At 41.5% G+C, this 18,004-nt stretch overlaps 1 protein-coding gene across 6 annotated transcripts in view; it reads right to left on the bottom strand.

The window, feature by feature from the left end:
- cacna1c (calcium channel, voltage-dependent, L type, alpha 1C subunit) overlaps positions 1–18,004 on the bottom strand; it is a 152,229-nt gene that overhangs the window by 11,870 nt on the left and 122,355 nt on the right. For 3 of the 6 annotated variants that reach the window (XM_046071688.1, XM_046071684.1, XM_046071686.1), the window contains 17 exons: positions 12,940–13,068; positions 11,342–11,407; positions 10,864–10,955; positions 9,378–9,540; positions 8,657–8,784; positions 8,468–8,564; positions 7,928–8,030; positions 6,757–6,858; positions 6,254–6,381; positions 5,873–6,013; positions 4,506–4,870; positions 1,792–1,920; positions 1,562–1,689; positions 1,294–1,391; positions 1,031–1,127; positions 679–787; positions 389–551 (listed from right to left, as the gene is read on the bottom strand). In XM_046071688.1, the coding sequence (XP_045927644.1) occupies positions 389–551; positions 679–787; positions 1,031–1,127; positions 1,294–1,391; positions 1,562–1,689; positions 1,792–1,920; positions 4,506–4,870; positions 5,873–6,013; positions 6,254–6,381; positions 6,757–6,858; positions 7,928–8,030; positions 8,468–8,564; positions 8,657–8,784; positions 9,378–9,540; positions 10,864–10,955; positions 11,342–11,407; positions 12,940–13,068 (2,238 nt within the window). Of the gene's footprint in view, positions 1–388; positions 552–678; positions 788–1,030; positions 1,128–1,293; positions 1,392–1,561; positions 1,690–1,791; positions 1,921–4,505; positions 4,871–5,872; positions 6,014–6,253; positions 6,382–6,756; positions 6,859–7,927; positions 8,031–8,467; positions 8,565–8,656; positions 8,785–9,377; positions 9,541–10,863; positions 10,956–11,341; positions 11,408–12,939; positions 13,078–18,004 lie in introns of all 6 variants that reach the window. The other 3 variants (XM_046071682.1, XM_046071683.1, XM_046071687.1) reach the window with 2 other exon arrangements.

Below are 18,004 nucleotides of genomic sequence, written 5' to 3'. Positions count from 1 at the left end.
TTCACGAAGCCAAAGGGGATGCCAACAAATTGTAAATAAATAATAAAGCAGTATCTACTTGCACCCTTTATCACAGATGTCAGAAGTCTAAATTACATGTTTTGATCTGTAAAACTTTCAGATAGTCTCATTTGAATACATTTTTGACGCCCAAAGATGTAAAACTATCCAATATTTCACAAAAAAATTTGTTTAGCAGAACATATTGTGAACCTCTCAAATGTATCCTGTGACTCACTGCAGTAGTCTCAACTCCCAGGTTGGAAATCATTGACATAAGACAAATAAAAGGCAGCAAATCCTCACAACCGAGGATAGCTTGAGCCCCAGCTGAATGCAGACTAACAATTAGAGTGTAACCTTCTCCAACCTGTACACATGCACTCACCGCCTCCACCAGACTGCCTGCGCTTCCGCGAGACAGTGAGCTGGAGTCTTTTCCCAGTAGCGAGGGCACTGTGAGCGACACCGGCCGTGGTGGTCTTTGATTGGACCCAGACACGCTGGGGCTAGGACTGGGCACCCGGCTGTTCCCATTACTGTCGCTGTACCTAGGAGCAACACATTTTATTTATTTATTATCTATTTTATTATCTTTATTGTTCATACAGTGTCATAAGTATCATCATAACTGCTACTTGGGCAACTGTATTGTGACTTGTTTTTTCTCATTCTTACCACGGCCCACAGTTGACAGAGGGCAAACTGGTATTGAGCTTTTCATGGGAGTTAGTGCCCTCTAGCCTCAGAGAGGGCACTCGCTGGTAGGAAGCATCACTGCCAAGGGCTATAAAAACAGATAGGACAGTGGAAGCATCAATTAGCAGAACAACCCTATTTCAACAAGTACAATGACAATACTGCAACATGACAAGAATAATATGACCTTAAAAAAATCCCTATTCTGGATTCTGTGGCCCTTTTCCCCCTCATTAAATAAAGTGATGATTGTGCATGCAGAGGAAATGTAATGCCACGTTTCTGCCAGTACTACAGACAAACAACTCTTTGGCTTGTGAATGCAGTATACCTGTGGGACTGGCTGGAGGCGAGGAGCATAGCCGGCTGAAGAGGGTAGGTGAATGACTCCTTCTTAGCAGAGGACTCAACCCTGCGACAGCCAAAGCCTGGAGGAGGAGAGAGCCGAGGGAGGTTGTTAGAGAGGAGCAGGGAAGGGGGGGATTATGTCTGCAACATGGCTGGGAGCTTTACTTCGTGTGCTGTATTTATAACTTATTTATGTGCATCTAAGTGTAAGAGTATATTTGTGTTTATTTTGTGGGCATCTTCTACCTGATGATGTACAAGGTGTAGCGGTACAGACGTCTTCTGGGAGACATCTGTCTTTGACTGTCTCCTGAGACACTCCAGGTGGAAGGATGATCTCCGCCCTGACACACACACACACCCACACCCACACCCACACACACACACACACACACACCCCGAATATTTGTAAAATATAGAAAAAGGAGACATCTTATTGACATGTACAGACTAGTTGTACCAACGCTTTTCAACAACTTTCAGGAAAGATTTTTATCTGTACGTATCTGCTCACCCAGAGAAGTGGGGCAGAGGAAGACTCTCCTGGGAGACTGCCAACCTCCTCCTCCTCTTCTGTCTTCTACCTGCTCTCCTTCCTCCATGGGAGTCAACTGCTTACATGTATCATCATGATACACCAGCCTATTGAGTACACCCACACACAAAGAGGAGTTAATGAAAGACACACCCTGAAATGACTTTAGAGGTGAAGGTTGTTATGTTGTGTGTCTGTGTTAGCGGTACATGTCAGAGGAGAGCGAGTGGTCGTCCTCGTGGTACTCCCTATCGTCACCGTAGCTTTCATCGTAGGTCTCCTCCGTTGACCCCTCGCCTCTTCGGATGATTGGCAGGCGGCTGTCACTTGAGTCCGAGCTACAAACGAACAAAAAGCACACAACCGAAACAACAAAACAAACAAAATGAACACAAACGCAGACCACAGACGGAAACAGGTGGACAAATAGGCAGACGGATGTAAACATAAACACACAGAAAAAAAAGAAGCAGCTGATTAGCAAAAAAAACTCAGAGAAGAGCTATGGAGGAGACTCAGGCTTAGCTATTGCATGTAGAAAAAGGAAAGAGGAGGAAGAAGAAGAAAAGGCAAGATAAAGAAGGAGGTGAAGCAGGTGGGAATTGCCACTATTTTTTAAAGCTAAATGGTAAAAAGCATCAAAGGCAAAACCTGGAATATGACAAACTGATAGCATGACTGAGTTGCAGACATCTTTAAAAAACAAAGATGAGGTACGATAAGATAATGGCTGGTAACAGCTATTGGTGTTAGCTAATTGGAGAGCATTGCTTATGTAGACCTTCTGGGAAATTAAACAGGTACTTTTTAAAATGCTGTTCTCATCATTTAAAATGAAGACCAATAAAGTCCTATAATCAAATGCTGTCTTTTCTACTAGTCTCTTAAGAAGTAGACGCTATTGTATTGACGTTATTAACCTGGATAAACGTTTGTTTGGAGAAAACACAAAAAGTCTTTAACTCTAACTTAACTGTTCTTTTCAAATGCTGACCCCCCTCTCGAGAGACAAGCTCTGTAATCTGTATTATATTGTATTCCCTTTGTATTCCAAAGATGTCTTGTCATCCTATCTGTCCACATATGTTTTCATACTCCAGACTTAAGCTTTAAGAAGACATCCTGACATTTGAAGTTTAATAATTTATTCTCCATTAGATTGTTTTCTAAAAGGCTACAACATGTCAGCTCCCCAGAACCACCCATTAATGGTTATGTTTCAAATTCAAACCAGAGTCATAACAAACTGCTTAGCTGCACTTAGCAGTACCCATTATTTTTAATGATGAACTCTCACAAGTACAAATAATGTCAAGATGTCCCTTTAATCCATAGCCATTTAAGGGATCCACAGCAAACTCTGGGTTAGAACAGCATTTGATTAAAACCTGACAAAGTCTTGGGAGCTGGGTGGAGGTTACCCTGTTGCAAATCAAGCAAATCCAGAGATTGTGCATCGGAAAGCTTATACTTTGCTTTGCCTGTAATGGAGCACTTAATTCTAGATCTTTTACTGTCTCTATGCAGGGAGAGTGAATGAGTTAAACTCCCGTTTCTAATTAACAATAACCGAGATGTCTAAAGCTCTGCTAGTCAACGCCTGGAACCTGGAATGTTTCTTCAGGAAGGAATAAATTACCAACAATGTTAACGATTTTGCTGTTCTCATACTCCAGTAATGCCAGTTATAAGGCTAAAAGTATAAATTTTGGATGGTTCGAATGGACATGCCATAGGTGTCATTAGAATCAAGAGGGCTCATCCCACAGAGTATAGATGTGTTGAGAAAATGTAATGACAATCTGCCTGTTAAATTACATTTCTTGTGTATAACATTGAGATGTGTCTAAAATGGAAAATGTTCATCCTCTGGGGACCTTGAATATCCAGAGCACATTTCGTGGCAATCTGGTCACCAAATACCCAGATATGTTGCTCTGGACTTGTTGTTGGACAGACCAACTATCCTCTATAATGGAGAAAAGAGCAGAGCAACCCAGTGCAGTGTGCTTTGTTTTAACTAAATACTCCAAAAATTGTACACCAAATGTACTGAGCTATTAAAATCACAATAGGAGAAGTATGAGCTTTCAGATGTTTCAACACCTTACAATTTCTACATATGATGGACCAAGAGCAGACATTGTTCCTAACCCAGACCTGCCATAAAACACAATTACACAGCAGAGAACAGCAGCAATAAGAGCCTTTGATAGAAAGGGTTTGGCCATGTTGCACCACATAGTATCTATGGCTTTGGTAGCAACTTTTATAGTAGTAGCATAGAGCCTGGTTTTTGCTATAGCAACAAGTCTCACTATAGCACTTTATATAGCATTATGAAACCTTTTTGCGGGAACTTAGGGGACTAACACCAGCCCCCTCCCCACCCCACCGATGATACACAGAGCAACTTTTAGAGCAATGGTGCTGGGCAATGTTGCCATCAATTGTAATGAATAAAGATTACTACCACTCCGTCCCCCGCCCCGCCACTGTCCGTTCAAAACATAGTCGGACTTGCCATCAGCAAGATTGCCCAGCAACACTGCTCAAAAAGTGTATCATCACCTTTTCTCTCTCTGTCCCCTGGCAACATACCGCATGAGGGTGTCATAAAAACACGTCCTGCTCGCCACCAGAAACAAAAGAGGGAAAGAGAGGAGGAAGGAAAAAGAAAGTGAAGGAAATAGAAGAACCATTTATGTCCATACTGAGATAGCATGTTAGCTGGCTAGCTACATATCTGTACTGACTGATGGTCAGGAAATGAAAGAGACAGACTAATAATTCTTGCCTCAGTTCAAGAGCACATAAAGTAGGAAACGAAAGAAAGACTTCACAACACCATTTCAAATAAAAGAATGACATGTGAAACAATTGATATGTATCCGATGTAACCTGCTGTCCGGCCTGCACTCACCTCTTTGGAGGAAAGCACCACGCGGATCTTGGCAGCAGGATGGGGGTGAGCGGCTGCCCTGTGTGCCCGTCCACAGTGCTTATGGACGGGCTTGGGAATCGACTGATTCCCTGGGTCACCACCCCAACCATGCCAGTGTTGTTGGCATTGTTGATGTTGGCATTAGAGCCTGATGAAGAATAAGAGGAAGGGGTGAAAGTGGTCGAGTCCATGAGCTTCTCGTGGGACGGGCTCTCGCCTTCACAAGGAGAGCCCTTCTGGCTGATGTGCAAGGGACGCTGGGTAGTGAAGGACTGTGGGAAGGAACCGCGGCCATCGCTCTGGTTGTAGTAGTTGACGTGGTTGCTGAACAACCCACCTGTACGCTGTGGGGTAAGATGAGAAAGAGAAAGATAAACAGGAGGGAAGGGTATTAGGATGATCCAAGAGATGGAAAAGGAAGAAGAGAAAAGGGGAAAGATGAGAAAAGAAGATGAGAATAGTGGAAAAATTACGTCAAAATATCTTTAAATCTTACTACACTCGAACACTACTGTCATTCACGGCTAGCAGCAACAAAACTTTATTCAGCCAAGATGGAAATGCAAAGTAAAGGCTTTGTGTTCCAAACCAAGGAGAGGTTGTATTTGCAATGTATCCCCAAATTAGAAATGTATTACAGATAACAGATGAAATATTTGACATGAGAGCAGAATGAGTATGTCAATGAATGAAAATGAGAGACTGAATGTATCACACACTAAATCTTGGTCTAAAATCTCCAGAATGCTCCCTGAGTTTTAGGCGTAAGAGGAGTAGGGTGATTCTATATCCAATCAAGTTAAATTGTGTTGCTCAAAAATATTTACTTATTTGCGTCCATCTGCATTTCATAAATATGTTAAGTAAAAAAAAGTAAACAAAACAAAACACATGAATTTGGCAATGACATTGACAATGGAGGCTCATAATAGGCCTAACTCACCCTTGAGCAAAGAAGTGTGTGTGTGTGTGTGTGTGTGTGTGTGTGTGTGTGTGTGTAGTTTTTGTCAGTTGCTCTCAACTATTTGATGAAATCAAATCTGCGATTTGATTTTATAGTTTTGTGATAATATGTTGTGTTTTTATGCAATTTGCGGCCACTGTATGTGCTTCCAAAATGCATACAACTAATTATCAAATTTAGTTCAGTACGTGCAGTGATTGGTAGCCAAGCTATGTGGTGGAGAACGGGGCATTCTAGATGTCAAAATGTCTGAGCACATGCAAGCATGTCTGTATATGTGTATGGAGCATTAATATGGCTTCAAGCTGGGCGCTGATCATCTCTCTCTCTCTCTCTCTCTCTCTCTCTCTCAGGAGAGTGACTGAGGGTGTGTGTATCCGACCTTTACCCTGAAGATATCGTCCTCGGACGCAGCCGACACAGGCTCCTTTAGACCTTTATCCAGCTCTTCCTCCACAGTCAGGTCTCCAGAGATGGCCCTCCGAATCTCTGGACCAATGTCATGCAATGTCCGCAGGCCAGCCTACAAACAGACCAGACACCCTGGTGTTGCACTTATGATGGAAGGACACAGTGACCGACATGTTCATTTTGCTGTCAAACCCCAGAAACAAATCTGCACTCACAAACTATATTCCTCCTCATATTTCTTTAACCAAGTCACAATTTAAAAATCTACTTGTCTTCTGAATATCCTGACAATGTAACAAATACTGTATGTACAGATTTATGATGGGTAAAGAAAACTTCTGTGTGTGTGTACCTGCAGAGAGAGGGCAGTTTTGGGGGCCACCTTGGCCACCAGCCCTTGTTCTTTCCTCTTCTTAAACTTGCGGAAATATTCCTGGATGAGGAAGGTAGCGTAGAACTTCCCGACTGTTACCTCATCATCTGCAAGAAATAAAAACATACATCATATTATCCATCCATCCAACCATTGTCAACCGCTTATCCTGTGTACAGGGTCGCGGGGGGGCTGGAGCCAATCCCAGCTGACATCGGGCGAAAGGCAGGGTACACCCTGGACTGGTCGCCAGTCCATCGCAGGGCTACATCATATTATCGCATATTATCTTAATGCTTAAAATAATGTCTCAAAGTCGTTATTTTTAGAAAAGCTGTGTCATGTGACACTATCAAGGTTTTGGTCACATTAATAAAATAAAAATAAAGAAAACAACATGAAGTTTAATGACTTTTGAAAGTGTGCACTTTTTCAATATTTGTGTTAGATATGGATGAAATTGTGTTGCAGAGTATACATACCACCAGCAGGGGGCACTACTTGATCCAAGAGCTTCATGCTGGTTCTCTTCCAGATCTTCTTCACTATTGCCCTCAGTTCCTCATTGGCCTGCTCGAGGTTACCTGCATACATACGAACAATATAGATAATGTAGGTTCAAAGTAGTAAAAGTAGTAGTATTTTAACAGTTACACACTACATTACCACACAGCCTGTCCAATGTGAAAGCCCTCTGTGTTTCTGTATTTGTATCTATAGGACAGTAAACTGGGGTGTGATATGGACTCCACTAGACCTCTGAAGGTGTACTGTGGTATCTGGCGTGAAGACGTTAGCTGCTGATGTAAACTGTAAATTGGGGCCTCCGTAGATTGAAATTGTTAGTCCAGCACATCCCACAGATACTCAATTGGATTGATAACTGGGAAAAATTTGGAAACCAAATCAACACTTGTTGTTGTATTCCTCAAACCATTCCTGAACCATTTTTGCTTTGAGGCAGGGCGCAGTATCCTGCTGAAAAAGGCCACTGCCAGTAAATACCATTTCCATGAAAGAGTGTAAATGGTCTGCAACAATACTTAGGTGGGTGGTATGTGTCAAAGTCCATCCACATGAATGGCAGGACCCAAGGTTGCCGTGGTGCCATGTCTTCCCCAGGTTAACGGCACAAATGCACCTGGCCATCCATGTGACGCAAAAGAAAACGTGATTAATGAGACCAGGCCACCTTCTTCTATCGCTCCGTGGTCCACTTCTGATGCTCATGTGCCCATTACAGGCAATTTTGGCAGTGGACATGGGTCAGCACAGGCACCCTGACCATCTGCAACAAAATGCGATGCACTGTGTGTTCTGACACGTTCCTATCAAAACCAGCATGTTACAGCAAATTTTTCAGCAATTTGACCTACAGTAGCTTGTCTGTTGGCTTGGACCACACAGGCCAGCCCTTGAACCTGTCGCCAGTTCACGCTTGCCCATTTTTCCAGCTTCTAACAAACAAACTTTGAGGACGCAATTTTCACGTATTGCCTAATATATGCCACCCAATGACAGGTGCCATGGTAACGAGATATTCAGTGTTGTTCACTTCACCTGTCAGTGGTCATAATGTTATGGCTGATCGGTGTAAATATCTTGTGGCTGTACAACTGCATTAGAGTGTTTGTTCATATGCGTGTCTGTTACCTTCTGTCTTGATCCTGAGTGCGGTTCTGACCAGGGCAAAAAGTGTGGCGTTGAACATCACTGTTCCATCGCTGTTCAGAGGCATGTTCATCGACACCAGACGCTGTATTAGATGAAACATTTTGTGTGATTCCGCAACATTTTTAAATAAAATGATGACGATGATAAACTACATTTCCTGCCAGCATCTACTGGCAGCAGACAGTTTGTTGACAATTACCAGGCAGTAGTTTGACTCTATGGTCACTACTAATTTTCCTCTAGAGAGATGTCAATATCTAAAATATGTCTTCTGTTGTCAATGTGCTATTTGAGTCACCGTGGAAGGTGTTATGAGCTGTCAATAATTCATCACATTGATATCACAAACATTTCTGTATATTTATCGTACCTGGCAAACAGTGGTTTTTATATAATTCAAAATAGTAGGAGAATTAATTTGAAAGCCTGATCAAATATTTTGTAGATTTTTATACAGCTCTGCAGCCTTCACACCGTGTTGGGGATTTGGTGGGACTATGTGTTTGAGTGTGTGTTTACCTTGCAGGCCACCCTGTGTGGACAGAGCTTTCCAAAACCCAGGGGAGGCTGGATTCTTCGCAGCAGAGTCACCACATCCAGGTGCTTTATTCTCCCCCTGGAAACAGCACAGACGTCACATTATACTGACTCTCAGGTGACAGATTCATTATTTGGATGACATATGTTGTTAATTATCTGTAAACTTACTTAGCTTCTGGGTCATATTCAGCCCAGATCCTCTTGAATTCATCAAGATGATGTGGCCCCAGGATCGACCAATCACGTGTCAGGTAATCAAAATTGTCCATAATGACAGCCACAAACAGGTTGATGATCTGGGGAGAATCATTCAGAAACAACATTAACACAGTAATAAAAACTGGAAACAGGGGGAAACAGCTAGCCTCGGTCTGTCCAAATGCAACAAAATCAGCCTTCCAGCACCTTTGAAGCTCACTGACTAACATTATATAATGTTACATGGTGACAACAAAACTCCAGGAAGTCAATGTACCCAAGTAAAAAATAGTCTGTAAAACCACAACATGTCATTTTTGGACTTTTTGTGCTAAACCAAGCACCTGATAGCTGTTGGGTTGCTATGATAATGCTATCAAACTTCTCATTTTACTCTCAGCAAGAAGGCAAATAAGTATATTTCCAAAAATGTCAAACTATTTCTTTTAACTCACATAATATGCAACTACTGCTTAGCTTGATTCATAAAATAATTAGCAATAATTAAGATCTATGAACTATTTGATATTTTGATAATATTTCTAATTGTCTGGAAGTGTGTTTCTTCCACCTTCTCTAACTGTAATTATTTATAGAATAACTCTAATCTTATCAAATATTCTCTTTCAATCTGTTTTAAAGAGGAACATTTTAAAAATTAAAATAGATCTATTTCTGTCACTTTACTCACCAGAAAGGCACAGAGCATATAGAAGCTGACAAAGTAAATGATGGCAAACTGGCTGCCACAGTCCTCGCTGGATGTGTTGTTCTCATTGGTCGATCCTTTCTCACACGGCCGTTTGGGCGAGCATGCCAGCATGATCTCCTGCCATGCCTCACCTGTTGCACATCTGATACATGGACATGCGCACACACACCCACACAAATATGCACACACGTTGACGCCGATATACATGCAAAGATAACATATACAGATACATGGAAACACATAGTTGCACACACACATGCACCAGCATGAAGTCACATGTGCATTTATGCATAAACACACACATACAGACACATGGATGTGTGCATGTATGCATACAGGCACACAAGCATATAGTGACAAACACGCACATAGATACAAATTAAGAGAGAGGCAGACACATACAAACAAAGACAAACACACACACACACACACACACACACACACACACACACATGCACAAGTGTTAGTGTGAACACCATAAAGAGCAAAATTATAATTACATTCTGATGCACTGAACCTAAAGAGCAACAGCATATTTGAGTTTGTTGAACTCTAGATAGTTTTCCAAACTACAATTGTCTTCCATTCTGAATACTATAAAGATTTTTAACTCTTCTAACACTATTTATAAGTGTTGACTGTTTGTTTGGATTTAAATTACACAGCAGTATGAAGTATTCAAGTATGCTGTCTCTCTGAATGGAAGCCTTTTGCTATGATATATTTCATGAAGGGGTCAGTCCATAGAATATGAACAAATAGAAAAGATGCTTTTCATGTTTTGATGGCAACATACTTACAAATACATAGAATTTGAGCTATCCTTTCAGTTTCTATGGTTTTTGTCCCCTCCATGGAATCTTACCATCATCGCAACCACACAGGAGAGAGAATTGTCTGAGACTGGATCCAGGCTGTTTAAAAGTATGATCAGTCTTCTGACAATCGAAGAAGGTGTCCTCCTCAGTGGACCAGACAATTATCAGCTAACTACTGGGCATACAGGTGTGCAGATTGAGTCTGGATGCTGTTTAAGCTGCTAAGCAACTTTTTAACTCTTGGCACAGTGGCAGTAATATGGTCACATAGTACTGACAAAACATTTTCCCACATTGGCGGGCTGAATTTACAGCTTGACATTTACAGATATCCTGGAATTTAATTAATCCACTGCTGTCATAAAATGTCAGAGGTAAATGTAATATGCTTTTCAGAATATATGGAAGAGAGAAAATATAGAAGATTAAAACAGGAAAAAGAACGGTTATTGTTGTTGATGTGACATTACAGAAGTAAAGGATGGAGGGAGGGAGAAGAAGAAGTGCAGCATGATAATGCAGAAAGAGCAGAAGATTTTAAATCCATGAAGAAAGGGTAGATATTAGAAATGAGAAGAAGGAGAAATATCACAGAGAAAAAGAAAGTACAACAGAAACAGGATGAGGAGCATAGTCATCTTCCTCACCTGAAGAGCAGCAGCACTGCCTGAGGGAATGTCTGGAAATTGTTGTTCCTGTTGATCTGCGTGTTGTCCTGCAGTGCTATCTTACCAAACATCTGCACAGGAGGGGAGGAAGTAGTCACAGCACACAGGATATGATGTCAGCATTGACAGGAGGAAGTGTTTGCTCTCTGAGACAATCAAAATTAGAGGCCAGCTGTCCCCAGAAAATCAAATCAAAAGTGTTTCCCTCTAATCATCAGTGATACAAACATCTTATAGATAGAAGGACACATGGAGAGAGGAAGAGGAGAGACAAAGACTGGCAACAGCTGGAGAAGGAAGAAAAGTGGAGTGGAGAAGGACGACGTGAAGGAACAGGAACTCTGGCTGACAAGACTCCTGGAAGACAGACACAGGACGGAGGCCAGCTAGAGGAAAGGACGAGAGAGAAGAAAACACGACAGAGGGAGGGAAACAAGGCGACAGGACAACAGCTTACCTGCATACCGATGACAGCGTATATGAAGAATAGCATCACTATAAGCAGAGCTACGTAGGGCAGTGCCTAAAGAGGAGAGAGACACATCAGTGACAAGTTGTCGACAGCATAATCCTGCACCAAGGCTGGAGACCATTCACTTTCATCAAATCTCACACATCTAATTAGTCTATAACTGATTTAGAAAATTATTGTTAAAAAGGGTTGATTAACGCCGAGTTATTTTAAAGTTCAAATTTTCTTGTTTTTCAAATGAGCAGGTGCAATATGAAAAATGTACTGCTGCTTTGTAAATGAAAGTGAACTGATCTACAGCTCTGTGTGGCACAACACCAAAAACAATCCAGAACAAATCATCTGACTTCAGAATGAAAAACCTCAGTAAAATACAAACTACTCTCTGAGTTTAGCCAGGAGACCAGTCCCAACGTGTAGTGCATGAACCAAACATGGCCAGAACAGGTATGTCTTCTATATTTACACACCTGGGCAACTGTGTGGTACTGAGCTCCTGGCTAACATCACCCCTGTGCCTTGGAGAGTAGGGCCAAATCATGACGAATAAATGAAAAAAGTTTGATTATGCGTCAATATGTAATCCACGGACAAAAGAAAAAGGGTACAATAAGCTTTGCAAAGCCTACAGTGTTAAGTACAGAAATATATTCATGACCACTGCTGATTTTAAACACCATGAGTCTGTTTTTTGCTGTATCATCAATGTTTTGAATTTCAATAACTGTAGTGTTACATGAAGTGGCCCGTCTCAGCTAACACAAGAGAGAGAACAGATTATTTTAATTTCCCCGTAATTCTCTATCAAATGATTTCATTTTTTGGTGGAGTGCTTTCTTTAAACTTATCTACTGCTTAACCCGCTTACAGGGAATGGTGAGCTTTAAGGGGTTAGTAGTAGGGTGTTGGAGGGAAAAGGGAGTAGAAGAAGAAGTAGAGGAAGAAGAAGAAGAGAGATGAGTAGGAAAGAGTAGGAAAGAGATTGCTGGTTAAGGTTCTTGAGTTCCTTCCTGTTTCCCAGATTTATGTCCCTACATCCCTCCCTACCTCTGCAGCAAGCCTCCTAAACCTCCTCTCCGTTACCTCACACCGTCCCTCTTTCTTTTCCTCCTTCCCCATCTAGACTAAACTGTCCGACATCCCACCCATCTGACTTCTTAAAAAATAGGAGGTGGAGACGAGGAGGGAGGAGGCAAGGAAAGGAAAGGTGGCTTGTGAGACACCACCAGGCTGGATTTACACAAGAACAAGGATATTTTTATCCCCATGTGACTCAGACCTGAAATCCAAGATGAATTTCACAGATTAATAACATTAAATGAGTCTATTCTGGATTAATTAAGCAACATGTTGACTGTAAATTAAAGTATGAACCTACTTAACCCTTAAGAATCACTATGCTAAGTTTGGATCGCAAAATTTTTTGTAAGCTCTTTGCTGGTAAAAGTGAAATGTAGTTAAAATAGTACTATGGCTTCCAAAAAGGGCTTCAATCTTAGTCGCATTAGGGCTAAAGTGCCACTTTCCATCCTGTGTAAACCCAGCCCCCTGCTCTAGCATGTTGTGTCCGGTTCTCCCCTCACTTGGAAGGATTTGATGAAGGTCCACAGCAGGGTCCGAATCCCTTCCCCGCGAGACAGCAGCTTCACCAGCCTCATCACGCGGAACAGCCGGAAGAAGGTGATGGAGATCCTGGCGTTCTCTTCAGAGTTCTGCAGTCCCTTTTGGTGGGGTTTGGTGTTTTTTTTTTTTTGAAAAAACACAGGACGCATGGGTACACATGCAAATAGGTAAGGGAGGGAAACAGACACACACACATACACACACACACACACACACATAGGTAAAGATGATCATACAAACATACATACATGCATGCACAGACAAATGCAGAAATACAGACATACAAGTAACAATTGTATGCATATTCCCACCCACAAATATATGCGGATGTAAATATGTATAGCAATAGCATAACGCACACACGCACGCACACACACACACACACACACACACACACACACACACACACACACGCACAGAGTTAATAAAATGGAAATATGCGTCCTACAAAATCCCATCAAAATCAACTGACAAATAGATCTGGGAGAGAATCGGGCAATCATGCTTATTTTTCTGGCTTCATGGAAAAATCAATTGGCAACAAAGAGATTCTTATACCATCCTTCAGCTTCCTAAATACACCTGCTTCAACTTCTCTTTACATAATAGATCTATTCAACTGTGCAATTAAACAAATTAAAGTTACTTTGCAGTTAACAGCCTTTAAAGGCACCTTACTGATCTTAAAGGCAAAACTAAAAATGACTCCATTATTCTTTACTGATATTGCTGGTTCCTCAATCACAACAATCTGCTTCTATACTTCTACCACATCAGTGCTGTCGTAATCAAGGTGAAGAACGCACTCCTTGATGTTGTTTCTATAACCAATTACAGGTAAGCCCAGCCTTGCGATGACATTGGACAAAAAAGCATTAAAATCCTTGCCCCTGATGTAAATCATCCTACTAAGCTGAAAGGTTTGGATATCCTGCACTGGTATAGACTCAAATTCTAATCGCTGAGACCAGGCCAGAGAAATTTCCATCGATGGAGGTAAGCGCTTTCATAAATCACTGATATCAATTCACAACAGATACAGTACAAAAATTCTACCCTGCGGGCACATTCCTGTTTCAATAAATCATGCAGGCAGGCTAATTGTCTGTCTGTCATTGAGCAACTGGCCACCGGGAGAAACAATCCAAAGAGGACATTCAAGTGGATAAAGGTATTACTGCCCAATGCAGCCACTGCCAGGTAAAACAACAATATTTTCACAGGTGGCAAATGTCTTCTTGTCATCTTTACTTTTTGTTTACTACAATCTTCTAGAAACTCTGCCTCATGCAATATTTTTCCTCTCAAAGAATTTAAGCAATCCATTATTTGGTATACTTTGGAAATTTGACATTTATTCAACATTCTAACTGTCTGTTGTCCCGGTACTCATCCAGAGGAAACAACTCCATGATGAAATATTCAGCCATCTGGCTGAGTGCTATTCTAATACAGATTTATTTATTTATACTGCTGCTGCTGCTGCTCATTCTCTGGGACAGAAAGAAGGAAAACAACGGCAACATCATGTGTACATCATGTGTAAAGCATGATGCAGATAATACAGGTACTCAGGAGCCAGTATACTATTCACAATTATAACACAAACAGCAGATGAATCAAGTAAAGCCAAAGTTACTAGTTATGCAAATACCAAACCATCAGTAACCATAACAGCAGTAACAATTTTCAAATTTGTCAAAAAATGTACCAGTATGCATAGAATAAACTTGACTACATAACAACCACAGCAGCGACATACTACATCTGTCTTCATTGTAACTACATGGGACCCTAACAACACCAGATCAGCCTATCTGACCTTTAAATCTGTTTCATGCCATTTGTGTTTTTCCAAGAGGCCATCAATTCTTTATGGTAATCCCACAGAGAAAATACAGTGTGCTCCTAAAAAGAACTTGCCATTCTCCACACATCCTACTGCAGTTTGGGATAACAGATGTCATATGTTACTTTTCAACATAATAGTTGTGTTCAGAGAAATAACTGATCTTGTTTCTAAAATGTTCTGTAGAAATCAAAGATTGGAAAGTTCCTCACACTGATTATTATTCTATAACTGGGAGCAGTACATTCTAAGAGTACATGTCACACTTTTCTGGTGACACTGTTGACAAGTAACCCAAGACATGAGCTGTCCCAAACCCCACTGACAGATATGCTGAAAATGACACATCCTTCTGAGGAATGTAAGTCAAAAGTCCGTACTGCATGTAATACCACAACTGGACCACAGTGGGGATTATTGCACCATTGAGAGAGGGGGGCAGTGAGCGGGAAAGGTACAGTGACAGTAGGTGTAACAGAGAGAGAGAGAGAGAGAGAGAGAGAGAGAGAGAGAGAGAGAGAGAGAGGGAGTCTGAATATGAATAGTTGGAATTATTCAGGGACATCCACATAGATAGATAGATAGATAGATTGATTGATTGATTGATTGATTGATTGATTGATTGATTGATTGATTGATTGATTGCTAGATGGCAGGCCAGTGGAGTAAAGTGACAGAAAAAAAGACAGCGTGATAATGTGACCAGGATGGCTTGCACTGATGTCGAAGCACTAAAGATACCACACCCATAAGGGAAGAAAGACCAAGTTGCAAGCCACTGGGGAAGGGGTGGGTGTGGGAGGGCAGTGGGCATCATGGCAACAACAATAGCCACTCAAGGAAAGTCACAAGGCTCCAGTTATACCAGGGCTGCACAATACAGTGCCCCTCTCCATACGCACACATATATAAACATGTAAAAGTACAAACAACAACTACATAAATATAACTCTGGACATGCTGCAGAAGATGGCAGTGGAAGCGACAGAGGAGAGACGACAGGACGAATGAAAAGCCAAAAGTTTTGGATCATACCATGGTTGGCGTAGCAGGAGGAGGGATGGAAGGATGGAAGGATGGAGGGATGGTGGAGGAGGTAGGGAGGCGGACGAGGTTACCGTCGGAGCGTACCATTGGCCTTACCACAGGGGGGTGAGAGGAGGAAGAGGAGGAGGAGGAGGACGAAGAGGAGGAGGACGAGGACGAGGAGGAGTCAGCTGGCTTTAAGGAAAGGCAACAAAGATCAGCACCAGAGCAGCGCCTTGGTGTGTGTGATTGTAACTGTGCACATACAGAGTGTGTGTGTGTGTGTGTGTGTGTGTGTGTGTGTGTGTGTGTGTGTGTGTGTGTGTGTGTGTGTGTGTGTGTGTGTGTGTGTGTGTGTGTGTGTCTGTCTGTTTCAATCTGAAAAGTAGTGAGGATCTTGCACCAGCCCAGACAAAAAATAACTCAAAAAACACCAAGCTAGTGAGGGTTGACTCTCTGATCAAACTTCACGTGCAGGTGAAAAGGTGAAAAAATACTAATTTAATATGGGCCAGGTGGGAGTATTCCGTAAAATATTACTGCATATAGAGACTGGCCCCATCTTCTGTGAGGGCCACATCTGGCTAAATCACTTCTCATAACAGTACTAGAAGATTGAAACATGTAGGAAGTGTAAGATATTTTGGAAATTGCTGTCTAACGCCTTGAGGACAAAAATAATGAATAATAGTCCAGGGCAGCCACAAAGGAGAAAAGAGCTGGTTGTGTATGTGTCTATTTTCAAAATAGCCTTTGTCATGTGAGCCCATGTGTTTATATGTATGGTGGGGGATAGAGGGGCGCCTCTGTAGCTATCCGTTTTTCTTTCTACCAGCTGAACTACAGTACAGTAACAGTGGTTGAGGCTTCAGCTTAACTCAGGCTATGTTTACCAAATTCATCCTGGCATTAATGGATAATGCCTTCATTGAATGTGTGTTATTCAAGCCGTTCTTTGACCTGAAAATAGTCAAGACCCAAGCGAGAGGTTTGGACCTTGTAAAATTAAAAGTAAAGTAACTTTGTTTGTGATCCAGTAATTCTTAATTAACCAGACCACAACTTTAATCTACTTTCAGGTAGAGGCATTTGAATACCACAGTAAATTTAAAATCATCTCGGTCAATTCCACTGCTGACACAGATGATTTTAGATACTTTTGGAAATTGGAGCTCACAATTATTTACATAACACTTAGAGGCACAAAGATAACATATTGTAGGGAGACACTCACTGGTCGTCCCTTGTACTGCAACATTTTAAAGTGCTTAGAGTGATAGATTAACTAATAGTTCAATCTATGACTCGGGAGCTCTTTGCTCTGCTTTGGTATTGGCTCTGTTAACATACCTTACCACAAAATAATGCTTCATTATTCCCAAACTGGAATAAAGAAAGGCCTGAGCAGGTAAGATTATGCTTGAAGGAAGGAAGAGGCAAGAGAGAGAAGAAAAGTCAGAAAAAAGCAACAAAAGAGAAAGAAGTGGAAGGGATTTGGGAGTAAAAATTGCAAGGAAATGTGGATTAGGGAATCAGGGAAATGGGAGTAAAGGAAGGAAAGCAAACAAGGAAATAAAGGACAGAGGGTGAGAATATAGCGAGAGAAGAGGGAAGGAAGGAAAGACGGAATTAAGCATTTAAAGGAATTCTAACAGAGCCATACACACAACTTAATGATCAAATACAATAATGATGTACACAGAATAATAGGTTACTATTGATACTTACAAACTTGTATTACAAGCATGTATGTATGTTATAATTGGCTAGCCATGAGGACACTAATTATTTCTTGCTGTCAAAATGTTAACAATGTGGTTGAGAAAAAGTGAGTGAAGAGAGGATATGTATTGGTGTACATGTGTAATCAGAGGATCTGAGGCATTATGGTGCGAAGGGATGAAAGCTGGAAGGAAGAACAACTGCAGGACGAAGGGAAGGAAGGACGGGAGGGAAGAGTGATGGATATAAGGGTGACAAGGATGATTTGGAAAAGATGGGCAGGACGGAGAGACGGATGGAAGGAAGGAAGGACACATGGAGGTAAGATGGGACTGATTCACACTTAGTGCAGACTAAGTTAAAACTGAAATATGAGAGAATGTGAGTTTGTCTGTGTGTGTGTGTGTGTGTGTGTGTGTGTGTGTGTG

Source organism: Micropterus dolomieu, linkage group LG16 (genome assembly GCF_021292245.1).
Source record: "Micropterus dolomieu isolate WLL.071019.BEF.003 ecotype Adirondacks linkage group LG16, ASM2129224v1, whole genome shotgun sequence".
Lineage (NCBI taxonomy): Eukaryota > Metazoa > Chordata > Actinopteri > Centrarchiformes > Centrarchidae > Micropterus > Micropterus dolomieu.
This window is presented reverse-complemented; position numbering and strand designations above follow the sequence as displayed.